Below are 21487 nucleotides of genomic sequence, written 5' to 3'. Positions count from 1 at the left end.
GTCATGCCACGCAAGAATGACATTACAATTAAACACTTCAGCACACCGTATACACAGAAATATTGCGATGCAGAGAAATGTTTTATTTTATTTATTTCCAACACTGTTTCAGACGGCACTTTGTTTTGGATGACCGGGCTACAAGGTAGATAATCTCTGCCTAACAATGGCTCCGTGAGGCATACACTACTCACGTGGATAGGGCGTATATATATATATATACATGTATAATAAATGGCACACTAACTAATGCAAACACAAATGAAAAACAAAATGACACGTAGGCTACGCTGGGACGAAAATGTAACGTCTGTTCTGTACGGCCACCGTTCAAGTTTGTTTTTTGGTGGTACTGACAAACGATTTGCTTTGCTTCGCAATGTATAGGAAAGTCTAGTGCTGGTTATAACAGTTTGACGTTAGGTACTTATGCTGTTTCGTTTCTCCTCTCTGGTGAAATCTTCTATAAGCCCAACGGCTATGGGGTTGCGCTGCTGAAGCAGAGTAGGGGGTGAGACCCCGGCGCTGGTTGCCACGTTGCGACGTGGGTGGAAAACAAGGAAGCCCGTATATTGCGCATTCGGTGCACATTGGCGAACCCCAGGCTGTCAGAATTCTCCTGGACTCCTCGCGAAGGCGTGCCTTCGAATCATCCAGCTCGCCCAAATTTCTACGTCATAATCACATTCTGGTTTTCACACGTAACGCGCCAAGAACACTTACTTTTATTGCGATGACAATTATGTGGACACTCCAGGCGCATTTTTGTCGTCGGCGTCGGCGTCGCTGTGATGTTCCGTATAAAGCCCAAAGGCGATGAGACCGTCGCAGCCCGTCGTATGCTTTATGTGTACGTAAGTGTAAGCACGCGAGGGAAACTAACGATCAAGGCTCAATCTCGAGCGTCATACATTGAGGAAAGCGGGGATGCAGCGAAGAAGGAAAGGGGGTGGCGCGGCTTCGACTCCGATAACAAGTGCCAACATTGCACTGCCGCGTGCCATGGCGTGCGCCCTATGTTGAAAGGGATCTGCAGAGGCATGATTGCGCGCGTTGTGTTCTGGCCGCTCTTGGCCTGAAGCGACCGACCGCATGACCGACCGCACTTCGCTCGCTGCTGCTGCCGTGCTTGCTCACACCAGCGTTTTGGCAGCGAGTGTCTGCGCTCATCGACTACACACGCGAGACAGATACGTGTGCGCACTGACACCATGCTTGTTAATTCATTTGGTAAGCGAATGTATCTAAGCTTATACTGCGGCTAAACCTACTATCCTTAATTGGTATAGATATGTAGCAATTTTCTATAGCAGGCGATTGCTTTGCCTTTTTGGCGAAACTGCGACTTTTTAATGTTGGAGCGAACATGTCTGAGATTTTATTGCGTATTCCCGTAAGGGCATATGTATGAAAGTATGCCAATTCATATGTCATAAATTCACACCGTATGTACGGTATCCAGCGAAGCAGATGGAGGGGTACTGTGCTCGCGGCCGTTGACAACGTATCCCACGCCAGCGTGCTCGAGAGCCTGCGCAAGACGGGGTGTGGCCGCAAGACCTACAGCTATATTAATGATTTCCTAACCAATAGAACGGCAACTATCCGGATAGGAAAGGAACGTCAGAGCCTGTGGAGCTCGGAGACAGGGGTAACCCACAGGGGTCGGTCCTGTCACCTCTGCTTTGCAACCTGGCACTACTGGCCCTGCCCGAACTACTCAGTCAGATCGAAGGCGTGGACCACGCGTTCTGTGCCGACGATATAACGGTGTGGACGAACCGCGCGGGGTCCGATGCCTGGGGGGAGGAAGCCCTGAAGAGAGCGGCAACGACCGTCCACGAGTATGCCATGACCTGTGGCCGGAGCTGCGCTCCACAGAAATCGGAGCTGCTCATGGAACAGCCCGCAAGACCAAAGAAAGAGCCGCCGCCGAACATAATTATCACCATCGACAGCACAGAGATCAAGCAGCAGCAGCAGCAGCAGCAGCAGCAGATCGGGATACTGGGCCTGCTGTTGCGCAGAGACGGCAAGGCGCACGCAGCCGTCAACAAAATCAAGACCACATCAGAGCAGGTCCTGAGCATGATCCGGAAAGTCATCAACCGGAACAGAGGAATCAAAGAAGAAGACGCACTACGCCTGGTGCACGCATTCGTCGCGTCAAGCATAACGTACTCCGCCCCGTACCTCCAGCTTGCGAAGGTGAACCGCGAGACGCTGAACACGACGATAAGGAAAGCAGTCAAGCTCACCATGGGCATCCCAGTCTATTCGTCAACGCAGAAGCTGCTGGACATGGGTGCCCACAACACGGTGGAAGAGATGGTGGAAGCACACCTATCCCACCAGAGAGTAAGGCGGAGCCGGAGAGAGTATGGTCGGGCCGTCCTACGCAAGATAGGATGGCAAATTGAACAGCAACCGACAACGGAGCCGCTGCCCACAACGTAGAGAGACATTATTAAGACTAAGCCCCTCCCCCGGAACATGCAGCCGGGGAGGAACGACGACAGACGCTCTGCGCGGGCCAATGCACTGGCTCGACAGCTGGAAGAGGACCCCGAGGTTCTCTACGCGGACGCCTCGCTTCCCAAGCACGGAACCAGAGCAACGGCGGTTGTCACCACCATCGATAAACTGGTCACAGGCGCGTCGATATGGAAGACGAATACAGCCGAAGCAGAAGAAGTGGCCGTATCCCTCGCACTCGCACAACCGGGAGTGAGGACCGTGGTCACAGACTCCCAAACCACCTACATAAGCTACCGCAAGGGGAACATCTTTCCCGCGGCACAAGCGATCCTCACCAAGCGCAAATCACCGGGACGGGCCGTTGAGCTCGTGTGGGTCCCGGCTCACTCGCAAGTGGAAGGCAACGCACTCGCCGACCACTATTCCCGAGAACTGTCAATCCGGGCCGAGGACGAGCCAGAGCTACCGCACCCCGTGATCGTTTACAAAGGAATCATCCAAATGTACAGAAGCGGCAGATCTAGGCTTCCCCGTCCGCATCCGCAACTCAGCCGAATGCAGCAAACGATCGTGCGACGCACGCAAGCGGGGTCGCTAGCGAATCCCGTGCTCTTGCACAAGGTGTTCCCAACAGAGCATCACGCTTCATGCCCGTTTCGCAGACGATCAAAAGGCACTCTAGCCCACATCCTTGCAGAGTGCACTAAGCTCAAGAACCCTCTCTCCCTCTCGCTCTCATTATTAGGATATAGTCGAAATCACCGTCCAAAGGTCAGCTTGGAATTACGCACAACGACCGATTCGCGTGTGCCGACGCGTGTCAGAAGTGAACCCTGCTGGCAGTGTTTGTTTACTATAGGGGAGGGAGAATAAAAAAAAAAAATGAAGAAACGAGTTGCAGATGACGTCTGTAGCACCGGCGTACCAGCTTTAATAGCTTGCTTGGGCACCATGATTCACGCTTCGCGAGGCCAGCACAGAGTTGTGGTAAACTGAATTTTTTTTTTCAAATTTTCTCGTACAATGTGAATCACACTTGTCGATATGTAGTGGTGCGGTCGGCTGCGGTTGGCGCCAGCGTCACCCAGCGGTGGGAGCTAGGTTCGAGACGTGCTCGGTAGGAGTTCTGCTGGGTACGAGACATGCTCTTCGTTTAAAAAAATAAAAAGATTGCCTGTAGCCTACTATCACGTCGTAAGTCTTGGAACATTTGGACGGATGTTTTGTTATTATAGATTTTTTAAAGTTTACTAGTAATTTATGAGTCTTTTGTACACACTACAAGCAAAATTTGCATAAGAAACAGTGACCTTCCCAAGAACAAAAAAAGAAAAATAGAGTTACGACATTTACCGTGACTCTTAGAAGCTTATACAATGACAATACGAAAAATGCAAACAAACATTTTTTAAACATGTCTAACCGGTTTGTTACAGGGAAGACAGTGTTGTCTAAGGAATCTGTGGATGCCAGTGGGAACCATAGGTGTTTACACATGCGCTCTGGTGGACAACACTCAGGAGTGAGTAATAGCTTTGTTGTACTAGTCCGATTCTCGTCATATAACAGCAAGAAGACATGGTGAAAAAGAAATTGAACTCACCCTTTCGCAACTCTGAAAGGCAGCGAGTTTACTTATTTTATCATTTATTTATTTATTTATTTACATATACTTCTTTTTCAAGGCTAACATTTGAGTTCATTCTCTCCATCACCACATTTCAGGGACCGTCACGTTTTCCTGGTCAAAAAAAGAAGAACGAAGCTTAAGACCTGCTAAATAAATACGCATTGTACTAACAACTGATACCTATCTTATTTATGGTGCTGTTTGGCTACCTGCATTTTTATTTTGTACAGTTCGCATACCTTTTTTCATTTCCGTGTAAGAACTTGTTTCCAAATGCATCATATTTAGGGGAAATAAGTTTGCACGTGTTGACACGGGACCCTTAAGGCGAGAACGACGAAGTTCGTGGTTGCGCGCGGGCTCTCCGAGGACCAGCCATCGCTAAAGGCAGACGTTTTTTGCGAATCTGTATTTTGCCAAACTGTTTTAGTTGTAATAGCTGGGTGACATTTCTGGTGGACGTGTGGGGTACGGTCGATGTTAAGATCTCTGGAGCATACCCCAGGCCTAAGCCCGGCGAGTACTTCAGCCGAGCTTACCCCTGTGCACGTACATACGTGCCAGCCAACGTCTCCAGGGAGTCCAGCCACAGCCCGGTCTGCTACCCGAACGAACTAGAATGACGAACCAACCACCTCCCGCCACTCCTGCAGCATTGCACGTAGTCGTCAATCACATCCGGACGCCGCATCTGTTCCACGGAAGTGCTTCAGACGACGCCGACGACTGGCTTGACCATTTTGACCGGGTTGCCAACCTCAACGACTGGAATCACGAGCGTAAGCTACGCTACGTGTACTTCGCTCTTGAGGATTCCGCGAAAACATGGTTTGAGAACCTCGAGGCGACACTGACGTCATGGGAAGAATTTCGTAGGCAGTTCCTCAATGCCTTCGCCAGGGCGGACAGGAAGGAGAGAGCGGAGTTAGCGTTGGAGGCAAGAATTCAAGGCCCGAATGAGCGAGTGACGGCGTACGTAGAAGACATGAATCGGCTTTTCAGACGTGCGGACCCTTCTATGACTGAAACAAAGAAGGTGCGCCATCTCATGCGCGACGTCAAAGAGGAAATCTTTGCTGGTCTCATTCGAAATCCGCCGACGACACTTGCAGAGTTCCATGACGAAGCCACTACTATGGAAAAGGCCCTTCAACAGCGGGCCAGGCAAAACAAGCGCGACGCCGTGATTTCAAGAGAGCTGTCTGCCGTTACCCTCGGTAACGACGTTGGCCCCTTGCGAGAACTCATCAGGGCTGTCGTCAAGGAGGAACTGCAGAAGATGCAGACGACCACTGCCCCACTGCCAGCAGATGATCCTTCTGCACATCTGCTAAGTCAGCATTAATGTGGACGCAGGTATTCCGGCTGCCGTGAGTTGTTGCATCCGGTGAAGTCACTTGTAACGTGCCGATATCGGAGATGTCAGCAATGTCCTTCAGGAAGGCCACAGCTGTACCTTGAAGGACGTGCTGATACTCATGGCTGAAGTTTGTCAACAAAACTTGCGAGCACTTATGCTGTATTCGAACAAGGCCCGAATGAGCGAGTGACGGCGTACGTTGAAGACATCAATCGGCTTTTCAGACGTGCGGACCCTTCTATGACTGAAACAAAGAGGGTGCGCCATCTCATGCGCGGCGTCAAAAAAGAAATCTTTACTGGCCTCATTCGAAATCCGCCGTCGACACTTGCAGAGTTCCATGACGAAGCCACTACTATAGAAAAGGCCCTTGAACAGCGGGCCAGGCAAAACAACCGCGACACCGTGACTTCAAGGGAGCTCTCTGCCATTACCCTCGGTAACGACGTTGGCCCCTTGCGAGAACTCATCAGGGCTGTCGTCAAGGAGGAACTGCAGCAGATGCAGACGACCACTGCTCCTGTGGGACAACTTTCCATTGCGGAAATGGTACGCGCCGAGGTCCGACAGGCCGTCCATGTTCCCGGACAGTACGAGGCACTACAGCAAGGACTGCACGCCGTAATTCTTGGAATCGCCAGCTTCTTCGTCCACAACATCGTGCTTCGCCACGGTGCACCCGCTGTACTGATTACTGACCGCGGTGCAGCGTTTGCAGCGGAGTTATTGCAACAAGTAGTCACACTAACGCACACCGACCACCGAGAGACCACAGCCTATCATCCCCAAACTAACGGCTTAACAGAGTGCCTAAACAGAACATTAGCCGCCATGCTCTCCCTGTACATTGATGTGGAACACAAAACATAGGATGAAATTTTGCCATACGTCACGTTTGCTTACAATACCGCTGTGCAGGAGACCACTGAGGTTACACCATTTGAGCTTGTTTACGGACGTCGCGTTACAGCCCCCTTAGACGCCACGCTCTCGGTAGACCTCGGAACCACAAGGAATCACACCAGTGAAGACTTCGTCGAGAAAGCCGAGGAAGCTCGCGAGCTTGCTCGGAATCGCATCCGCACCCAGCAGAATACCGACGCCTACCGTTACAACCGGACCCGACGGAATGTCCAGTACTTACCACGCGACCACGTGTGGGTGTGGACACCTATCCGACGCCGTGGGCTCTCAGAGAAATTGTTGCGCCGCTACTTCAGCCCCTACGAAGTTGTACGCCGCCTAGTGATGTGAACTACGAGGTGGTGCCTCAAAGCTCTGATCCTGGTTCGAACCGACGCCGTCCCCGTGCTGAAGTCGTCCACGTAGTACGGATGAAGCCGTACTACGCACGCCAGGGCTAATTGACCCTCACAAACCTCTTCAGCATTGTGTACATTCCTGCATGGTTTTTTTTTTGTCTTTTCATGTTGGCACTCTTGCCCATAGTGCGCGCCCGCTGCCCTCGAAGCGACCGGGCCGGTCGCTTTTGAGAGGGGAGCAATGACGCGAAATAAGTTTGCACGTGTTGACACAGGACCCTTAAGGCGAGAACGACGAAGTTCGTGGTTGCGCGCCGGCTCTCCGAGGACCAGCCATCGCTAAAGGCAGACGTTTTTTGCCAATCTGTATTTTGCCAAACTGTTTTAGTTGTAATAGCTGAGTGACAATATTACTCAAAAACTTGCTGTGCTGATGAATGAATATTTCCGACACCTCCCCCCCCCCCCCCCCGTCCGGCAAAAGGGCCGTTTAAGAGCATAAGAAATGATAATGATAAATAAGGATTAGCATGTCTTATGCGTCAGTGGCACTCCAACAGAAACTTCGGACTTTCAGGGAAAATCGTGCGCCGAATTTGCGAACGAGCGCCGTGGTTAGATTGGAAACTATTTACTCTTTTCGCGGAGCAGTTCGTTCTAGAGAAACGAGATGGCGCTTTCGCCCGCGCCCTACGTCACCTCAACGGCAGCGCACGAATACGAGACCATCACCGCTTCCATGTTGCATCAGTGCGATCAGCTGTCGGAAATGCAACTGTGTTGTCGCTAACGCACTGCGCTCCCATCATGCTGGATTGAATCATGTGGACTGAAGGCGTGTGCAGGCTGGAAAAGTGTAGTGAATGGCATATTAAGGAATGGGAATGAAGCTGTGTGGCCAAGTTCGCGGACCGTTGCTGCAACTCTCCTTACGTGTTCCCGGCGCATTTCGTTATGGGCGGCTTTCTTCGAGCATACAGAAATTTGCTCATGTGCCAGCGTTGTATCGCTAACCTTCAAAGAAAGATCTGGAGTCCCGGAACATCGGTAAGATTGGGTACCGCTCGTTAAACAATGGCAAAGGGAGCAGCGCCGCTTCCTGACATCGTTGCTGCTGCTGTCAGTGGTTGAAAATGGCGGTTGTGGTTCACACGTCCACGGCGTACGAGCTACGAAGTGTGGCAATCAGAACCGCCGAAAAACTCCGGGTAGTTTCACTGGGAGAGTCTGGACCACCCACCATATGCAGTCAGGACCTCGCCGCTAGTGATTTCTACGTTTTCGGTCAGCTGAAGAAGGTCCTGGCAGGACAGCCATTCACGTGCAACGATGAAGCAAAGACTGCAGTCAGACGGTGGTTCCACAGTCTGCGACAGGGGTGCCACAGATTTGGTGCCGCGATAGGACATATGCCTGGATCGGTGTGGGGACTATATGAAAAAGTAGTGTAAGGTGCGTAGAACAGTACGCATATTTTTGATCACCTTTAATCACCTCACTCTGGCTAATCGAAAATAGAGGCGTAGACTTTCTGGTTCGCCCTCGTGTGTTGTATTCTTGAGGATCAGTTTTGCGGTAATGGATAGTGCGAAGCAATTTGCGTCACAGAGAAGACAGTCATCGACGCTATAGGGTCGCGCGAAACTAGGAAGAGAACCAAATACATACTTCTCCGAAAGAAAGAAACCTCGCGCTAGGATAAACGATTCGTCCTGATCTGGGGACTCGACCCACGAAAAAAACCGTTTCGGGAGCCATCACCCGACGTTACGAAATAAAACACGGAGGCAAGTAGATTTGCCAAGGTCGAATAGCAGCGGGCCCCAAATATGGTCAGATCACTTCTGCAGAAATTGGCAAAGCAAAAGGAAGGCTTTTTTTATGGGAAGAAAAAGAAATTTCACCCATCTGTGAGTTGGTACCGACTTCGATTCGCTGACCTGGTATTGCGTTTCCATTGCAGCTGCCTGCCACGCTCGATTGGTTGGTTGACGATATTCTCTTTTAAGAGTTGCAGTCTGTAAGGTAGTGGCGCTGCCCGCGCTCTTTTTCGTTTTCGGCGATAGGTTATACATCTGGCGAACTCGATAAGGATAAAACTGTAAAAGGGGTTAACAACACCGCGGAAAACTACCCCGACAGAATAAACGATAACGCGCACCACGAAGCGACTCGAGGTGCGCGTTATCGTTTCTCCTGTCATGGTGGTTTTGTGAGCTGTTTTTAGGCCCTTTTCTATCTTAAGGCAACTGCACTAGCGATGCACGCTTCTAAGATAAAGTGTTTTGAGTCCGCGAACCTGGCGAATTCGTGGAATTAGATTTAATTGTGAAAATCCCAATTCAAGCTGCTTTCCTTGGGCGTTTCTCTGTCTTTGCTTTTTTTTCGTTACATTTCCACGCGCTAAACTGGACGCGACCACATCCCGGTTTTGCTGGTGGCTTTCTTTCTCACATAGGATTTTGAATATGTTTTTCTGATGTGTTCCGAAGTTGTCGATATAGCGTCTCGAACTTTTCGGAAATATCCTAAAGGACGCAATAACACTCCAGAAGAACAAAGTGTTACACATTGGCTTTCACGTTTTGTTGCAATACGACTAGTGCACTAAAAAAATGTCTCCTCGCAAGCGCAAAACATTCGTGAAGCCGTGCTGATACTTCCTCATAGCACTCTTTCTCGCACTTCCTTCAGTTTATGTTTGTTCTGTTACGGGAAGTATCCAATCGGCAGTAGCTAGTTTGTGCTCGTAAAGCTACAAAGCACCACACGCCGGATTCCTCCGCGTAGCTAAAGTGTTCAGTCACGCCCACATCGTTGTCTTCATCGTTTAACCGTGAGAGAGAGTGAACAAAACTTTTATTTTCCGAAACGGTAAACGGAGTCAGAACCCGGTTCACCCTAGGTGGGAGGATTCCTTATTCCAAGAACCCTCTGGCTTGGGCTGCCTCTTTGGCCCGGGCGACGAGACGGCGTTGGTCGTCCAGGTCATCGGAGGAAAGCTTGGCCTCATACGTTTCAGTTATCGTATGGATCTGCGGTGAGTTGGGGCGCTCTTTTTGTGCTTCTATGGGGCGGCTTTCTTTGGAGTCGTCTTGTGGAGCTTGTGAGGTAGGGTCTGTGGATGTGTCACGAAGTGGGCAATGCAGGACCATGTGCTGCAGGGTGTCTGGAACGTCGCAATGGCGGCATATGTACGAGTACTGCGTAGGATACAGTCTGTGCATCATTATTCCATGCACGTAGGTGTTGGTCTGTAGGCGGCGCAGGATGACTTCTTCCTCTTTGCTCAGATTCTTGTGTTGTAAAGCATACGTTCTTCTGCTGAGTCGGTGGTGTCGCAGAAGCTCCGAGTACTTTAGGGCGATGTCATCAACGTTGGTGGCCGGCCTAGTGTGGGATGGCAGGAAAGCCCGACTGGTATGCTCGCGGGCAGCGGCGTGTGCCGCCTCATTTTCTGTCATGCCCTGATGGCCTGGAACCCAGTTGATGTAGGTGTCGGGGAGCGGGGCGCGTGCGATGTGATTTTTTAGTATGTTGAGCGCTGTTTCTCATACGCGGCCTTTTTGATAGCTGCTGCTTGGGAGTCTGTTAGTATTACTGCTACTCCCGGGCAAGTTGTTACTGCCAGACCAATTGCCGTTTCCTCTGCAGTAGGAGGGGCTCTTGCTCGGATGGTTACAGCTGCAAGTTCTTTGCCTTGGTGATCCGTGACGCTTAGGGAAAAGGCGTTTCGTTTAATAGACCGGGCAGCATCGGTGTACCTCGTATCAGGGTTTCTCCCGTATTTCTTGCTGAGTGCGCGGATTCTGCTTTGCCGACGCTCCTTATGATAAGTTGGATGCATATTGCGTGGTATACTTGCAACGCTGATGGAGTCGACAAGCTCTTCCCACGTATTGTGGAGGCCAAGCTTGAGGAGTTTCTCCGTTGATGCCATGGGTGGGAGCGTCAAGGCTACTTTGATTGCCTTTCGAATGACAACATTGAGTTTTTTTTATTTCTGCCGGCTTGAGCGTCAAGTAGGGAGTTCCGTAGGTGATACGGCTAGTTAGGAGAGCTTGAATTATGCTTAGTGTGTCGTGCTCCTTTGGTTTGTGATCCTCTTGACGAGGTGCGTAACTTGTGACAGTGTGCGTTGGAGACGCGGGAGGGTGGCCGCCCCTGATCCGTCCTTGTGGATGTGAAGTCCGAGTACGCAAACAGAGTCGACTGTAGGGATCTTGGTTCCGTTGAGCGAGACGCTAGGATCGGGTTCGATATAGTTAGGTGGTCGTCCTCGTGTCTGTGCTCTCAGGACGAGAAGCTCCGACTTTTCGGGTGCGCATTGGAGACCGCAGTCTCGGAGGTATCTTTCGATAGAATCGACGGCTTCTTGTAGATTGCGTTCTTGTTGTCCAGTAGTAGGTGCTTTGGTCCAGAGCATGACGTCGTCGGCGTAAAGGGCATGGCATACGATTGGGATGGCGTTCAATTGGCTCGGTAGGTTGATCACTGCGATATTGAAAAGGAGGGGTGAAATAACTGATCCTTGTGGGGTTCCTTTGTTGGGTAGCCGAAATTTATCGCTGCGGAGGTTGCAGACGCCTACTGTTGCCATTCGCTTAGTCAAAAAGCTGCTGATATAATTATAGATCCGCGCTCCGCAGCCTGTATCTTCGAGGTTGTGGAGAATGGCTTCGTGGCTCACGTTGTCGAATGCGCCCTTTACGTCTATTGCCAGGATTAATGATTTGCGTCTTTGATCGAGGTAATCGAGCAAGTCTTCTTTGAGGAGCAGGAGTACGTCCTGCGCGGACAGATGCTGTCGGAATTCGAACATGGTGTGCGGCAAGTGTCCGTTGTCCTCGAGGTATGTTGTTAACCGGTCGTGCACCATGTGCTCGAGGAGTTTGCCCACGCAAGATGTGAGGGAAATGGGACGTTGGTTTTCGATGCGAAGGGGTTTCTTGAGTTTGGGGATTATGGTGACCTCCGAATGCTTCCAGGCTGCTGGTGGGTCCCCCTTTTCCCAGCAGTCGTTGTAGTAGTGTAGCAGTGCTGTAGTGGAAGATTGCGGGAGGTTGCGTAAGAGCTTATTAGTTATTCTGTCCTTGCCGGGACTGGTGTTTCTAGTGAGTTTGGCTATAATGCTGCGTGGAGCTCTGCCTGGGTGAATGGTCGATCGAGATCTGGGTTTGGTGCACCGCCGTACGTCTTTCTGCTCGCTGATGAAGTGGGGTTGTCGCTGCTAAGTTGTTGCTGAAGTTCACGAAGGAGATCATCCTCCGATCCAGCATGATTGTGGATCAGTCTGCGCAGATCTTGCCTCTGTTGCGTTTTGGTGCGATCGGTAGCTAAGAGAGCGCGTAGGAGATACCAGGTTTTCTTGGTGCTGAGTCTCCCTTGTATGCTGTCACAAAAGGTGCGCCAATTTTGCCTGCTAAGTTGCTCCGCGTAATCTTGGGCCTGTATGGTGAGAAGGGCGATTCGTTGCTTAAGTTTTCTATTGAGCTTTTGTCTCTTCCACCTCCTCAGGAGGCTTCTTTTGGCCTCCCAGAGATGAAGGGGATGCGAGTCGACTCCGGGTGTGTTGGTGCTTAGCTGGATGCTCTTGGTGTGGTTTTATGCGGTGATGAGAAGGCCCTTGAGACAGTGGTCGATGTCGTCGATTGTTGCGTTGCCACTGAGGTTGTCTCTGAAGGACTTCCAGTCTGTTAGTCGAGCAACTGCAGTCTTGGTTCGCTTCCGGTTATGCGCGATGTAAGTTGGATAATCTGGTGGTCGCTTTCGAGCGTCTCCGAGAGTCGACTCCACTCGGCCCAGTGGACGTTCGAAGTGAACTTAAGGTCCAGGTTTGTGTCCCTGGAGACACTGCTCCCGACTCTCGTGGCCTGCAATGGGTCGTTCCAGAGGGTCAGCCTGTGGTGTTGAGCAGTGTCGTGCACTCGCGCTCCCTTCTTGGTGGTGTTTGGATAAGCCCATGCTGTATGTGGGGCGTTGAAATCACCCATTATAAAAACTTGATGGCCTTTCGTGCGTTTCCTCAGTTCACGGACAAAGTGGTCGAATTCCGGAAGTTGATCACGAGGAGGGCTGTATATGCTGGCGATAAAGAGACTTTGCTGCGTTTTTCTGTCTGGTATGATCTCCACTAGGGTGTGCTCGATGGGGATGTCTTCTATTTCGTGTTCCTGCGTTGTCAGTTTTCTTGGTAAGGATGGCTGTGCGTTGAGTTTGTGCATGAGCAAGGTATCCTTGAAGTCGGACGTTGTGGGTATCGGTTTCCTGCAGGGCAATGACATCAGGGTGGGCCAGTTTGACGAGTTCTTGTAGGTTTGCATACCGAGGACGGAAGGATCGACAGTTCCATTGCCAGATGCGCAGAGTATTTTGCGGGCTCTTTGTTGTGGTTTTAGGTGTCACCATCATGAGGATCTTCAGCTTCACAGGCATCTTCATGGTTGGGCGAGATCGAGCGGGAGGCATTACGACTGTTCATGCGAGCCTTCTTTCTACCCTGCTCGGTCGTGCTGAGAAGGCTGTCGAGGTAGGACTTCGTGACCTAATTGTTTTTTGCGTGTGCTATAAAATTGTTGACCTGGGCTGCTAGGCCGGTAACCTGGCTTGTGACAGTGGTGACTTGATTTGCGAATCCCTGCCTCTCCGTCTTCCCTTCTCTCTCTCTCTCTCTCTCTCTTTGATTTGCGAGGGTGGTCACTTGGGTGTTAAGGGTCGCAATCCTCTCGACAATAGGTTTGGTGATGTTTTCAATCAGGGCAAGGATGTTCTTTGTGAAGACGTCCTCGAAAGCCTGGAGGTGCTTTTGAACTCTAGCTTCGATAGCGGAATCAACTGCCTCCGTGGTTAGCGCTGTAAATGATTGTTTGCTTCCCTGTTCATATTCTTTGCATCTTTGGAATAGTCCGTCGATGTGACTCTGTTGATTTTGTAGCTTGCTCTCGAGGGCTCTTACGGTTACCGCTTCCGTCGATCTGACGCCTGCACTGCCTGAGCTGCTGGCCACTTCAGCGTAATTCAGGCGTTTTCGGGAACGCGATCGCAATCTTGATGGTGATCTTGACGTGGGTCTGCTAGTTCTTGAGGTGCTACTGGAGGCATCACTTGAGTTGGCGGCGCATCCATTGGCAGCACCTAGTTGAGGGAACTCATCGCGGTTGGAGCTCCATCGACTGTCTCGCTCTTGGATCCTGTTTTGCCATTGCTGTCTTACTTGGTAAGGCGGCGGGTTGGGCTTGAGCTTTTTCTTGCATTCTTTCCCAGCCGTTTCATGTCCTTCTCCGCAAATCTTGCACGTGGGATGGCAGTCATGGTTCGGGAGTTGGTTTGTTTGCCACATTTGTAGCAGAAATTTGGGGTTGGTTTTGGGCAAACGTCTTGACGATGTCCGAGGTTGCCACAGGTTCGGCAATACTGAACTGATTTCCGGTAGGGCTTGCATCGGTAGCATGCTCCGCATGCTATCGATGCTATCGGAGCATGCGGGCATTGAGGACTGCATAGCGTGCTGGCACTCGAATTCCATCCATTAGTTCCGCACTGCAAGTCCCAGGCGTGATACCGTAGATAACACCTTTGCTGACATGTTCGGGTAGACGAGAGTTGGCTTTTACGTTGTAAATGTTGCCTCCAAGCTGTATGTTAGTGACCTTGGCTAAGGTTTGAGCGTAGTTCTTGTTTGCTGTACTTGCAATAATGAGGTTTTCTTCTTTTTGCATTTCTACTCGCACGTTGTCGTGAAATTCTTTTTGCAATATTCCGCTGGATCTTCCGACTGCGTGAGTGCCTGCGACGAGTGACCATTTGGCGAGTTCAAGGACAGCTTGTGGGCGGTAGACAATCTTGATGTCGTCCAAAGGCAGCGGTGGCATTCTGGATTTGCGCGGCGGCGGCGGCATGGCTGGCTGTTGTGTGGATTGGGTCACTGCGGGGGCTTTGATGTGCGTGATTTCCTTCTTGCCTTTCCTTTCCCATGTCAGCCATTGGTCGTTGAGGTCTATAGTTCTTCCACTGTTTTTATTGTAGGTCCAAGATTGCGCGACGTCGGCTTCTTCCGCTGAGTCTGTATGCATGGCGCTTGTTTCTTCTTGTCGTTCGCTTGACGTTGCGTCCGTCGCGGGTGTTCCTTGGCTCATCTCAAAGTCTGCTTGTCAGCCGGAGCTCCTGCGAGCGCCGAGCCTCCTCTTCGACACACGGTGCACGTGCAACGCACGTGCGGCACAGCGAGCCCTGTCAGCCTCCTTTCACGCGCACCGTGTGCCTGTTGCACGTGCGACGGTGGTTCTCCCTAAAGCCCCTACATCCACGCGCCACCGCCGACCAGCAGGTTAAGTACCGCCAACCTACCCTCCTCCTCCACGCTCCTCTCCCACTCACCCCCTCAGCTTCCGGCGTCAAGCGGAACTTACGTAGCTTCAGCTTCCTGTTCCGAGTGGAAGTGACGCTATGTTTTTTAGCTTGTTTACTTTCGCGTCTAAGGAGAGGCTTTCATTGCACCAGCTGCGGTTGAAACTGTTAATGCGATTCCATCCAAGAACCACCGCCTATTGTAATCGACGATCTGGTCGTGTTCGCTGCTTCGCGTCAACCTGCGACGAGTTGTGCCACGAGAGACAACGTACAGTGGAATGTAGTGCCTGGGTGCTTGGAGACCGCTCCCGTTTTTCGTGCATTTGGAAAACAGCGACCGCAAACTACTACTTCAGCGGTATACAACAGCTTGTCCCCTTTGAATTCTTCTTGTTTTGAAGCATACATCCCCTCCAGCCAGCACGTATGGAGGGACTTTAGTGAAGGAGTTCGCGACGCCAATTTGTACGGCGGACGCATAGAGTTTATGCTGTTGATTCTGAGGTTGAACTTGTCTCGTACGGCAGATCGAAGGTAATGAACGTCCCAAGTGCGTGCACTGCGTGAAGAACTGCAGTGACACGAAGCTATGAAATATAACAAGTTCAAATTTGCATGGAAGGCATTCAGTGACATGGTGAAAACAAGTGTGCTTTTCTTGTGCGATATGAGCGGAGGTGTGCAGTGAATTGGCCGCGTGCTGTAACGCGTGCAAAGGTGTACGGCGAATTGTGTTAGTGTTGTGACGCGAGCAGATGTGTACGGCGAATTATGTTCGTGTGTTGTGCCCCAGCCCATGGCTCTCCGCACTTTGTCAGAGAAAGGGGACGACTGGCAAAGCGTGCGGGCGCAGCGTACGCAAACAAGCACGTAGATGCACACGAATGACGCTTGGTGGAATGGCTAGAGCGAGCTACTCAAATTAGCACCGGTTGCTAAGCACGGGCGTCTCACCATCGTCTGCAATCACAGTGGAAATTCTCGCAGCGCAACTCCAGGAAGCGTAAACGCCGGAACCGGAAATCTTAAAACCGGACATGCCGGAACCGGAAATGCCGGAACCGGATTTGGTGTGAGGGGAAAAAGCGGTTGTCGCTACTTAAGAAAGCGGCGGTGGCGCGTGGATGGAGGGGCTTTAGTTCTCCCCGGCGGGCCGGTGGGGTCTCGCGCGGCTTTAGGCTTAGCAAGGCGCGGGATGATCGGTAAAGATGAAGCTCGAAATCTTGACCAAAATGCACTCATTTTTAATGTTGATGGTATCCGCTTGTTCCTTGCAGCTTGCCGATTCTGTCGGTGCAAAATGAAAGGGCTGAGTGGCCTTTCTGTAGAAATGAGCGCAAGACGCAGGAGCCCATGTGAGGCACGTCAGTACTCCACGGCTCCCTAGCGGAGAGTCTGTGAACTGAAATTTCTTTCTCCCTAAAGTGAAGACAGGCATTGTGCAGTGCCTTTCAGTGGTAGCAGGCAATATCATCGTTCTCCTACTTAGAGGAAGCTTGAGCTCGGGGGCTCCTACCTAAATACATGGGAACGGAGAAATCGTTTTTCTCGGCAACAACTGCACCACATTTGATGCGGTTTGCAGCATAAAAAAAAAAAAAGAACAATGAACTCTAGTGACTGCCGGTAGCGCATTTTCGATTTAGGGCTTCAATATATTTCATAAAAATTGTTTAAAATTGCAAATATTCAGAAAAAAGAATCCCATAAAGTTTACAATTCTATCACTCAGCAACAAAAACCGATATCACAGTTCTGTAAATTGCAACTAACAGTACATCTAAAGCTGATAAAGCTGATATCATTGATGTATTAGATATGGCTCTAAAATAAACCACTAATGCGCTTCCGTTTCCCGCATTCCCCGTGTTTTCCCTGGATTCCTACCGACGGAAGGTGAAGAGAGAAGATGAGCACCCTCGGCTTTCCTTGGCACACGCCGCGAAGCTTACATATACAGGGTTTCCCACATAACTTGAGCTAAGAATTTAAAAATGAAAGGCGCGTCGGAGAGCGAGGAGGACGCGGGGGGGCGTTCTTTACCTCATCAGTAGCGCTCGGCCAGCAGCACGCATTTTCGCCGCCATTCGACGGGAGCCGACTTTGTTCACCGAGCGCACGCTTGATAGCAGCACAATACCACTGCGCAAGCACTGCTCCAAGTGGCTTTCAACGCGATAGTGTTAAGGAGCTCGTGTCGCAGAAAAACTGGTGTCGTTGGCGTCGGCGTCAGCGGCGTTGGCCGCGAGCGATAAATTCCAGAAGGTACTTTATAAATAAAAACACATCTTGCAAGATGGGCTGGTGAGAGTCGAACCAGTGTCTGCGGGGTGTGAGACGGAGACTACCACTCAGTCACGAGTTCGTTCCTTCGAAACGGGACAAAATCGCCTCTAGTGAATGTGGTGTTGCCTTAGAAACGTGCCATAGACCTTTATACTGCGGTGTATATCGGTGATTATGACCATGTAACTTACAGAATTCGCAGTTTCACGAGTAGCGAAGTACGTTTCCTCTACATTTCTTCTGCGCTCTGCGCACACACAGAGCCATCTTGCGGCAAACACAGAAGACCCCCTCCTCGCAATGTACGGCGCTGCCCCGATACGTGGCGCGCCACTCGCCCCATGATCGCGTCCGCCTTCATGGCGCGTCGGGGCCCGGCTATCTGTGCCGATCGCGACGTTTGGCTGGCGTAGGGCGTTTGAGTAGGCGGTGCGAACGGGGTGCGATAACGCTATCGCGTTCCACTCTTGAAGGCGAAGCTTAAGCGTCCTCCAATTTTTTTCATATTTCGAGGGCTTTCTTTGCAACCCGGAAAAAGGACTGCGTGAGACTTATAGTAAAGGAAACAACCAGAGTGGCGGTCTCTGAAGGTGCTCTACAAATCTGCGTATCATGTTTGGGGTCCTCCGCCAATTATTACAAAGTTGGGCAATTAAACTTCATTAGTGTGTTATGGGGAAAACAAAAGATTGTTTGAGATACTATAGGCTATCCTGAATAGTATGCGTTCGGTTCAATTCGCTTCCGACGTGCCTTTCATTTTTAAATTCTTGGCTTAAGGTTTGTAGGACACCCTGTATATGCTCTGCCGAGGAGAGCATGTCACCTTGAAAAAGACAAGTCCACTTGCAGAAACGTTGGCTCCTGCTCCCACGTTGTTCTCGTTTTGCTCAGTGTGTTAGCCGAACATCTGCAACACCCTTGTAAAGAATGTAACAAATTCATGTAAAATATAAATTATGTCAAATTTGGCCGCTTTGGACGCTTTAACGGACCCCGTTTACAAAACCAAAACGTCGTGCTTCTATATTTTTTACAAGCTTACCATGTGTTGAAATTACCTTTCAAATATTTAGGTCCTAATCAAAATGTTGCCTCGAGTACTAACTGTCTCTCAAACGCAACAAATCTCATTAATATCGGCCCAGCAGAGATCTTAGAAAAGCGCTTCTGAGTTTTCCATGTATCTTAACAGGCGCCATCGGAAGCGGACCCGAGGTAAAGCTTCCTCTTAAAGCTAATCGCTTACTTTGGACCTTTCGGCCGATTTCGCGGTTGGTCCACGGTAGGCGCTCGCACTCAGAAAGGAAAACGTTCGTTTGTTCACTTTCTCTTGTGAACTCGCCTTCTCGGTCGGTCATTCGTTTGTTCGCTCTTTCATTTCATCGTTCGTTTGGTCGTTCATTCGATCGGTCTATTCGCGTGCATTCACAATCAAGGTTGACGAGACACCGCCCATCGCAATGACGTGGTCCGCCACGGAATACAGTGAGGAACCTGTGTTTGATGCAGAGCTCACGCCCGCGTCTGAGATGTGCAACAGCGTCGAACGATGCCGAGTAGGTGGGCGGGCGCCATCTTGGTCTTCCAGGTGCCTCTGCCTGTTCATTGTGATCGCACGGGTTGTGAAGGCGAGCAAAACTCATGCGGGTGGTGTCAGCGCAGGAGTGAATGATAGACGCCCTCACATATGGCAACGGCAGTCTTCTTTAGAGACTGGCGCGGGATCAAAGCCAATTACGATGGCCTCAAATAAAGGCAACAAAATCCAACAACATAAAAATATCATGGACGCTGCCTCTCATTAGGAGACACCAACCATGGCGTCTCACACTGCTTCTGCCACCTGTAAGGGCTGCTTCCCCTCGACTCTCCACAGCGATGCTGAAGCAGCGTTAGTGGAACGACACGTGTTCGTCACATCGGGTCCTCGTAGCTATAGGAGCCCCAGTAGCCTTTTAATGCGTTGGCAATAGGCGTTTTAAAATAAAAAGAAAAAGTTGCAGAACACAATGATTGACGGCGGTGATGCGTTAGCATTGGGTCTATACAGCGACACAACGCTTTGCCACCGTCGAACGAGGTATGTATGAGACTTGTACTGCAGTGGGACACCTCCTTCACGTTTCTCTAACAACACCCAACGCCATCTAGCAAAGCGGTCGCGAAATCTTCGTGTGCCCTCCGAAGTGCATTGCGCGCTGCGGCGCGTGAACGCTGGGAAACGCGTAAAGTGGGAACCGGACTCTTCGCTCACCCTTCTTCTCGATATGCTGCACAATCTACTAGCACTTGCGTGAAGTCAGCGAGCGGCGTACGAGACGAGTAGCGTGGCGCGCTGCTGCATGGGAACAATGTGAACTGTTCCCTCGCTTGCCGCAATATTAGTGGCACATACTCAGTAACCCAAGTTGGCGATAGGTTGACTGAAGAGCAGCACATACCTAGTTAATTCGTGGCGCAGCTTGCAAATGCGCGGCTTGCTAATCGCTGTCTTGAGGAACCCTTGTGACTTCGGCCCGTTTCCGCTAAGCACCAGATAAATTTAATGGATCTTTTTTTTTTGTTATTGTAGAGTGGCACATCGACAGTGGCACAAAACTAGTTACCCAAGGGGGCGGCAAAGATGCTCATCGAAGAGTGGCACGCAGTCACCATATTTGGGCACGAAAGATGTTAATAAAGAGCCGTCGCACAGTTCTGTCTCTCTCGAGAAGCTAGTGTCTGACACCGCAGTGGACATTCCTTAACGTCACCGCTATGAGCAAGAAGCACAGAAACCAGTATGCCCGTCGAAGAAAGTTCCGCCCTTGAATTACAGACCGCAATGCTCTCCACGTGGAGAGTTCACGGACAAGTACCACCAAACATGGGTTAAGGTAGAACCCCCTCCCCAGTTTCGAGCAAGTGAGGCCATCCTCCGGAGAAATGACCGGGACCCGCTGCAACAGATCATCAGTCGGGCCCGGGCAGCGGAGGAAACCAGAGGGCGGCAGGACAATTATGCCTTCCCGTTCGACTCGTAAAATTTTCGCGTCAGACGAAAGCGTTTTCAATCGATCAATCACTTTCGAAAGTGTTGTTGGCAAATTAAACCTCACCTCTTCGACAACGCTTCGTCACTCCTGCGTTTACACAAGCACATGCACGCATCCACGCACACACACACACTCGCACATAGATACGGTGAGGAAAGGACAATGAACGCCAGTCACTGGTTCAAGTTTTCCACCTGGCATGGCGATAAGGACACCTTGATGTGTAAGCCTCCGGTACGCATTCAGAAATGGGGGGGCGCTCTAGTCATAGGCATTTATTGTCAATTTCGGCATTGAAGAGACCTTGACTGCATGTAACACAACTTGCGATTACTTTTGCATTAGCTCTGGGTCTCAAATTCATAGCAAAATAATATACGCAATGATATACGAAATAATAGTCGGCAGTACGCCTTGCTGGGTCACATTTTACGCTTACTTCTTATTCTGTCTTTCTTTTTTTTATGCAGAAACTGGATCAAATTGACAGACGGGAATGGTACAATAACTTCCCATTATTTTAGCCATGGAAGCCTTCCGAATGGTAGGCTACTGCATTACACCATTCGCATCTCATTCTCGGAGTACATCGTAAGCACCGATTTCGACCCGAAAATTGCTCCGCAAGACTCGGACGCACCGAACTACATTAACGCATACTTTTCAAAAGCACTGAACATCATCAACTTCGATGTGGTAAGTTGTTTTTCTAGTAAGTTTCGATGTAGTGAGAACATTGATTTCTCCCATCTTAGTGTTCGAGGCTTCGGGCGTTACTTTGGCGTAACCTGCAGTGTTTTATTGCTATCATTTTTTTAAGGACACTAAGGCAATGTGTATGTCGACGCGCGCGCATAATCGCAGCAAATCGTTGTAGTTATGACAGAATATATATTCTTTAACGAATTATTAATTTGCAATTACCAAGCCGATCTGAAGACAAAAGAAGGAAATTTTGCGGAAATCCATGTGCGGCTGCTTGCATGCAACATGTACTGCATGCCGGCTCATCCGGCATGCATGCAACTTCTGTAAACGCCGGCCCCCGGATTCCCGCTAGTAAGTTTTTAAGGAAAATTTTTCA

The 21487-nt window shown here is 50.4% G+C and overlaps 1 protein-coding gene across 1 annotated transcript in view; it reads left to right on the top strand.

The window, feature by feature from the left end:
* The window catches only part of LOC129381680 (uncharacterized), a 39540-nt gene that overhangs the window by 5401 nt on the left and 12652 nt on the right, over positions 1–21487 (top strand). The window contains exons 3-4 of the mRNA XM_055064722.2: positions 3915–4000; positions 20874–21099. Of these exons, the coding sequence (XP_054920697.1) occupies positions 3915–4000; positions 20874–21099 (312 nt within the window). The remainder of the gene's footprint in view (positions 1–3914; positions 4001–20873; positions 21100–21487) is intronic.

This window comes from Dermacentor andersoni, unplaced genomic scaffold (assembly GCF_023375885.2).
Source record: "Dermacentor andersoni unplaced genomic scaffold, qqDerAnde1_hic_scaffold ctg00000041.1, whole genome shotgun sequence".
NCBI classification, from domain to species: domain Eukaryota; kingdom Metazoa; phylum Arthropoda; class Arachnida; order Ixodida; family Ixodidae; genus Dermacentor; species Dermacentor andersoni.
Note: the sequence above shows the minus strand (reverse complement) of the source record. Positions and strands in the feature narration are given on the sequence as shown.